Genomic DNA, 7,372 nt, shown 5'->3' with positions numbered 1-7,372 from the left:
CAGTTCTTTTTAACCATTAACAATTCTCACATCGGCACAGGATTACAGTATGTACAGCATAAACTTGTGACATTATTGCCGCTCAATAAAATTTTAGTTTTGTGAAAACCTTAACCCTTAAAAGGGAAAAAGCCAGACGTATTCCACAGATCAGACCAAAAACTGCAATTACACACATAAAAGAAAACCTACCAGCCTTCGAAACAAACACACTAGTAATAATATGTTAAAAATATGTAAAAAAAAAAAAAAAAAAAGAGCGAGAGAAAAAGAAAAAGAGAAGAAATATAAAGAAAGAAAAATAAATAGACAATCAAAAATGACAAACTCAATATTTGGCAGGTATGCACACAGTCTGTAAACAAAACATAATCACGCAGGGAGAGAAACTCCCCAAAGTTCTCCTCATCATCAGAGATCACTGGTCTGTCGGAGGAGGCAGCGGCTCCGTCATTCAGGAGTTAGTAGAATACTTTCTGTATGTATCACCTCCGCCCTCAACACTCAGGCTGCACATGTCCCCAGCTCCTCCCACCTTCGGCTACAACTTTGCTAATTAACTAAGGCCAATCGAGCTGGCCGTCTTGTCAACTACTGAGGCAAACACTCAAAAGAAGGGGCCCGTTTACAGTGCGGACTTGACACGTGCAAAGATAAATTCCCCTTCCAGTCTTTATTCCCTCGTAGTGCAGAGGTGTGCTGACTACCGGATTCTGGTGAAGAGGTTCAACACTGACACCGACTCCTGAAAGAGGGAAGACAGCGGTTAGTTAATGTTATGGACGGAACACATTCAATTAGAGCCGCAAGTTGAAAATGAACCATTTTGATTTGTTTCTGTTGATTTGAGTCACTTTAAAAGCAAAAATGTGTACATCTGCTCCATTTACTTTTCTCACATTCTAGCAAATTGTATCATTTTTGTGTTTTGGACTGTTGGTCTAAATAAAGACATTTAATTGTACAAAACTGAACTGTGCATTTTCACTCTTCTCAGGTATTTTATATATTTGAAGCAATTAATAGTGAAAATAATACATAATATAATAAATAATATAATAAAAATACACAGTAGGAAGAAAATGGAGAGAATAAATACCTTAGTTGATCTCATCTTGCTAAAGACGTTCCAGAAGCGAAGTGTTTCATCTCCTGCTCCCGTTACAATGGCCTCTCCATCAGGGGACATGGCCTGCACAGAACTCATCATTATACACTGAAACCAGGCAAACAGCATAGCTTCCACTTTGCCCCACTTTATGTTATTGTTGCCAATTTCAGATTCATTTGAGCTCCTTTTCAGTGTGGGAGACTGTGTAAACAGCAGGAGGAGCTTGTGGATGATTCATTTACTCAACAGCAACGTAGTAACACTTTAGTTTCTATAGCTGCACATATATAGATGGGAAAAAAATAAATACTTCATCTATACATTTCTTTATTTCAGATTAGTCTAAAAAAGTAGAAATATTTAAAACATTGTTTTCTATTCTTTTTTAATTATATCAAGCTTTTATATTCATTTACATTTATGTTTTTAGCATGTAGTTTTCTACCACCGCTGTTCAGACAGACACATACAGTATATACTGACCAGGTAAAGTACTCTGTAGGAATGTCCTGTAAGTTTGGCTACTTGAGTGAGGGAGGGATACTTCCACACCAGGATCTGGTTCTGGGAATAACCATGTGTGCTGACCTGCAGAAAAAGAACAAAACATTTACCTCATAAGGAACAACGTGGTTGATTTGGGACACATGCTTGTTGACTGTCAAATATGATCAAATAAGCAATTATATATCTCTGATTCTAGTACAGAGGGGTGTTTTAGCCTAGTGGTAAAAGTTATCTTCATTCAAAAGTGAAATCATGTGCCTTTCAGCCATTCAAAAACTGTTACATGGTCTATTTTCATCAACACATCAAATATTCATCCAAGAGTTACACCAGTGTGTAAATATCAACTTTATTTTGAGAACAAGACTTCTAAGATGCTGTTTTTATAGCTTCTATAGCCAAAATTTATACTCAACTTTTCACCTGACCTAAAGTACAGTTTCTCATATATTGCTGTACTGTACCTTTGCATTCTAAACACGAACTGAGACATTCCACTTCACAGCTGCTTAATCCAAATCAGTAACATCAGGTGACTCACCAGTTCGTTGGTGTGCTTGGACCAGGCCAGGTTGCAGACCTGGGAGCCGGTGTCGGTGCACTGCAGTGGCTGGCCTGTCAGAGTGTTCCAAAAGCGGATACATCGGTCGGCGGTGCCGCCTCCCGAGGCCAGCAGGCCGTGCTGGTGGGGGGACCAGGCGATGGCCTTCACCGCGGCCAAGTGCTCTGTGTACTGCTGCACTGGGAGGACACTCGAGTGGTTCCACACAAGCAGCTACAGACAAGACAAGAGAAGAGAATGTGTATTTTGGTCATGTATTATAGTATGTTTGTAAAGTACAGGTGAAAATCTGTTCCTGCTTACCTTGTTGTCATTTCCACCTGACGCTAGCAACTGGTGGTCTGTGCTCCACTTCAGACCGCACACTTCCTGTCTGTGCCCTTGCAGGCGGCGCTCTGACTGGAGAGGTGGGGCTCTGATGTCCCGCTGCAGAATCACCCTATCACGGCTCCCAGACGACAGCTGGTCTGCATTCCATGCCAACGCACCTGACGGGCAGAGAAAGAAAGGCACATCGAAGGAAAGATGATTCACCGACCATGAAAGGGAGATAACTGTGTGAAAATGAATGATCGTAAGAATATTTTACTCTTGCAACTGGCTCTCAACTCACCCACTCTGGCTGTATGTCCTTCTAGTACAGAGAGCTTCTTCCCTGCTGCTGCATCCCAAATCTGTACATATCCTTTATGAGTCCCCACCGCCACCAGGTTTCCCTAAAAATAAAAAACATCACAATGACTCATAACAGCTTTTATGAAAAATAAATACCCTGTAACTGCAACACAAACATTCACAGGCTGCAACGTGACAAAAGCAAGCATGGATTATTCAGGTGGAGTCTAAAAATAGAGGAACAGAAGTTTTAAAAGGTTGAAACAACGACTGCACACAAAAACTCAATTGAACATCAAGAGACAGACTTGTTTCATGGATCTTTGTTAGCTCAAACCGATTTGCTAGGCTCTACTTCAACCTTGTCTGGGTGCAATTTAATGCAACTTGAATTTTTTTTTAAAAATGATAAAAGATAACTCACCCTCTCTGACCAGCCCACTGATGTTACAGAATCTCCTTCTACAGAAAGGTCACATAGACGGGTCACCTAAAAAGGAGAGGAAACAGAAGAAACAGCTTTAACAAGGACATCAAATTAAATCCTCAGTAACATGAGCTAATGATGCTAAAACAGTACACACACACACACACACACACACACACACACACACACACAGACAGACACACAGACAGACACACAGACAGACACACAGACAGACACACAGACAAACACACAGACAAACACACACCTGGCTGGTGCAGGCACTCCACAGGTATACGCAGGTACCCAGTCCAACACTGAGCACATTCAGAGAGGACCAGTCCACTAAGTTGAGGTAGAAGTCGTCCTGGAGCTCTGGAGCGTCCAGGACTTTGAATGGAATTTTGGAAATTTTGCGCGTCGGTTTCCTTGGCGACCGTAGCAGTTTCTGGCTAAAATGCACAACGCAATATAGTGAGGAATATGATGATACTGCAGGTCAATTGAAGACAACACTGGAGTGATAACAGTTATTATTACCTGTTGCTACTGACAGGTGATAGAGAATACGGAGAGACTGTGTTTCCATCCTCTTCAGGCAGAGCCCTCTTAGCACTTACAGAATACTGAAAAGCACAAGCAGATGATTACTGATGCAGATTAAAAAAAAAAAAAAACAAAAAAACACATACATTAATCATTACAGCTATTTTATCATTCTTTACACTAAAAAGGCTCCTCTTGGCTGGAGTAGATGGCTGCAGGCGGCGGTCTTCAGACTGGGGGTCCTGGACTTTTTCAATGCCCGCTCCCAGCAGCTCGTTCTTCAGCAGAGCCGAGTAAGCCAGGCCGTCCGCTGCAGGCAGAGGAAGAGACAGAGGGGAAATCAAACCGCGCTGCTGAAATGATTAAGTTCAAACACTGCGCTCCCTCTGCAATTTCTTAGCTCTCTCACATCTCTAAAGATCAGGGGGAATTTCTCACTGAGCTTTGTTTAGTGCTTATCTACAGCTTCCATGAGCCTGTCCAGACTTAGTAAACACGAGAAGGTCAAATTATCAAGTTTGACTGGAACAGACAGACAGAGATACCTGTGAAAATGAGCCAAAAAAGACATGTGCCAAATGTGCAGCTACAGAAGAGAAGGATGTTTGCTTCTTTTTAGGGCTGAGAATCACAAAAGATGTAATTTTCCTATGATATGGTATATAATACAGATGATCTGCAATATTCAATATCTTCTTATATCTAAATATCTAATATCTCCAATACATCACAGCAGCTGTCAACTGAAAAGAAAAAAATAAGCCCCTAAAATGGGGAAATGTTTTCTAAAACAGGAATTAACCATAAACTGCAAGCATTGACTGAATTATGAAGAGCTTTCAGACATGGTGTTTCAAACACAAAGCTATATGTATTAATGTAGGGCTGCCACTACTTACAGTATGCCCTATTTCTGTTATTTCAATTAATTTGTCAAAACTTTCTTAATTGTTTGGTCTACAGAATGTAAGAAAACAGTGAAAATGTTTTCTAGGTCCAAACGTATCATCTTTCGACACAAATATTTCAGTTTACTGTCAGGTTAGCATTAATTCGTTACATTTCAGAAGCTGAAATCTGCACATTTTGTGCATTTTTGCTCGCAAAAATACTTACAAAATACTAATAGACTAATTGTAGCAGCATTATATTCATGTAACATCACTTAAATATAATGACTGGCAAAGGCTGAACAATTTACAGTTCAAATAACTGAAGTAAAGGAAGCCTGGGCCTCAGTTTGAGAACACAATAATTCTTGATATTTGTCACAGTGTGTCCACAACATATTGCAAAACATCAAATTGTGATATAAAATCTTGAGTCTCCTGATACAAGAGGTGGGTGGTTTACCTTTGTTGCTGTCTGTTGTTCCATCTTTGGTTTTCCTGTTTTGATTGTGCGACTTTTCAATTTCCTGTTTCAGAAAATAAAATAAATCATAATTCTAATCAAAATCTTGAAGCACTTACCATCAAGACAAACAATGTATAATTAAGATACAGGTTTTTTTCTTTTTCTTTATAAACCAAAAATCCACACTTTGATCTTAAGAACACTGTCCATTTAGGTAAGAGTGATAGTTATTTCCCGGGTGTATCATAAGAGACTCACATTGATACGATGGAAGTTGACACTCCAGTTAGCTCCGGCCCGGGAGGGAATGAAGCGATCACCATGCTTACTAGGGGAGGACAGGGGGGAGCTGGTGGGTGTCAGAGCTCGCGCCACTCCTAAAGATTTCTGCACAAAGAAGGAGAGGTGAAACCATTTCTGACTGGGAGCCACAAGCCATTGGACAGTGACTAGACAACTCAACAATAAAACAGGAGGACATTTAAGCGGCAGATGGCGCATTTGTTTGAGGTGTTAACAACAGAAGGCTACATTCACAAAAACCCAGTCATTTGGCTGGTGAGGTCTTGTTTTCACTCAACACTAGTGACACCGTCAAATGAAAGAGACTGTGCCGTTAAAATGTTTAATCCTCCAACACATGGACACCTGTTTCGCCCATCCATCAAGTTCTTCACTGGCCATTATCATGCTAGAGTCAGGATAATTACCTCACTATACCAGCAATACTTTTTTAAGCCACAGCTATATAAAGGAAATTTATGTTCAGTTTCATTTACAAGAGGAAACACAGCTCATATATAAGTCAATAAAATAACGAAACAGACAAAGCGATACAATGTGTGTATTATTTACTTACTATTGGGCTGGCATTCTCATTTTGGATGTTTATCTGTCTGAGCAGCCTGCACTCATAGTCCTGATCCATGATGCCTGAAAACAGCGAGGAGACCAATCAACACATCACATGACAGGTCAGTGAAGGACATTAGTGTGCCTTCAATAGGGAGCTGTTGACATCTGCTAGCTGCTTATCTGTTTGAGTAGAGAACAGCTGTCTACTATTAATGTGGATAAGCGACATTTTCTGCAATTATCTAATACTACTGTTCTAGACAGATCAGGTTAAAAAAAAAAGATGAGCAAACTAAAATATGTTATATATAAAAATTAATATTAGATTTAACAGTAACAGTGTACTTTCATGTTGTACTAGAGCTTGTCGTTGTTGGGGGTAAAAAAAAAAGTAGTATCATACTAATCAGGAAACCGATACAGGCAAGTATCACATTTGTTACAAGGTAAACAAAACAGCCAATCGGTTGATGTTCACCACATTGAACAGGATGATAAACAGACAAAGAGTTACCTTCAGCTAGCATTTTTAGTAAGGATAGTTTAATTTCTCTTTGAGGATGCTAAATAATAATACTCTATCTGATGATAGGAGGAGTTTGACATTGTTATTCCTCTGCGTTGCTAACAAAGCCGTTACGATTCACGACATAAAAAACAATCGATACAGAAAAAATGGATTTAAATCCTTGTTACTAATTAACAATGAGTAAATATGTTATAAGACAATGACGTTAGTTACAATGCATATGATCGCCTGCGGGTGGGCTCAGTCTACTGCTAACAACAGCACTTATGTTATCTTCAAGAACAATCGTAAAAACCTCTCTACCAGCACGCATTTGCTTGTTCTCTTCATTAAATAAAAGTCCCACTGTGGAAGTCATTACTGATTAGAAACCGTAACACTAAAATGATTGTAAAAAACAAACAAATAATCCAATCATCCGGCATAGAGAAACGCTAATGCTAACGTTAGCTGCCCTAACGTAAAGATACGGGCTAACGTATTAGCAACATTGTTTGTTCACAATCTTTACTTGAATTAACACCTACCGTGCTCCGATAAACTCTACCCCTTTCGCGCCGATTAATAACTGCTTCTTAGTGGTTTCAACTCCAGATGAAATGTTATTTGTTTTATGCAGTTTTACGCTCAAAAACAGGGTATAGAAAAATACAAATGTTTTCTTTTGCCGAGCGTTCAATTTGTGTTCGCTAAGCATCACGGGAAGGATGTGACGTCGTTATTTTTGAATCACACATTTGGCGTTGCCAAGGAAACATCACAATGCATCAGTGCTTCACACTAACACATCGATCAGAGCCATCTCTATGGTGCTGATACCGAAACCACAACGAGATCTATCTTCTGGGCTGGGAGGTTACTTTGGAA

General features: G+C 39.7%; 1 protein-coding gene across 1 annotated transcript; it reads right to left on the bottom strand.

The window, feature by feature from the left end:
• Positions 1 to 263: 263 nt before the first annotated feature.
• On the bottom strand, positions 264 to 7,176 carry LOC128368987 (fizzy-related protein homolog). Its single transcript, XM_053329932.1, has 14 exons — positions 7,033 to 7,176; positions 5,981 to 6,054; positions 5,380 to 5,508; positions 5,119 to 5,182; positions 3,945 to 4,075; positions 3,760 to 3,845; positions 3,488 to 3,671; positions 3,220 to 3,285; positions 2,794 to 2,896; positions 2,484 to 2,668; positions 2,160 to 2,393; positions 1,595 to 1,699; positions 1,100 to 1,192; positions 264 to 745 (listed from the first exon to the last, which is right to left on the bottom strand). The coding sequence occupies exons 2-14, from the start codon at positions 6,047 to 6,049 to the stop codon at positions 704 to 706; spliced, it is 1,491 nt and encodes a 496-aa protein (XP_053185907.1). The 5' UTR covers positions 6,050 to 6,054; positions 7,033 to 7,176; the 3' UTR covers positions 264 to 703.
• Between the last annotated feature and the right edge of the window lie 196 nt (positions 7,177 to 7,372).

The sequence above is a fragment of the Scomber japonicus genome, chromosome 12 (assembly GCF_027409825.1).
Source record: "Scomber japonicus isolate fScoJap1 chromosome 12, fScoJap1.pri, whole genome shotgun sequence".
NCBI lineage: Eukaryota > Metazoa > Chordata > Actinopteri > Scombriformes > Scombridae > Scomber > Scomber japonicus.
Note: the sequence above shows the minus strand (reverse complement) of the source record. Positions and strands in the feature narration are given on the sequence as shown.

Bases quoted from the DNA above. Each gene is read 5' to 3' on its own strand.
- LOC128368987 (XM_053329932.1), bottom strand. From the start codon at position 6,049: ATGGATCAGGACTATGAGTGCAGGCTGCTCAGACAGATAAACATCCAA. The intron at 3,846-3,944 runs GTAAAGAATGAT...TGTGCTTTTCAG, and splicing joins CCAAGAGGAGCCTTTTTAGT to TATTCTGTAAGTGCTAAGAG. The intron at 2,394-2,483 runs GTAAGCAGGAAC...TCTTGTCTGTAG, and splicing joins CAGGTGGAAATGACAACAAG to CTGCTTGTGTGGAACCACTC.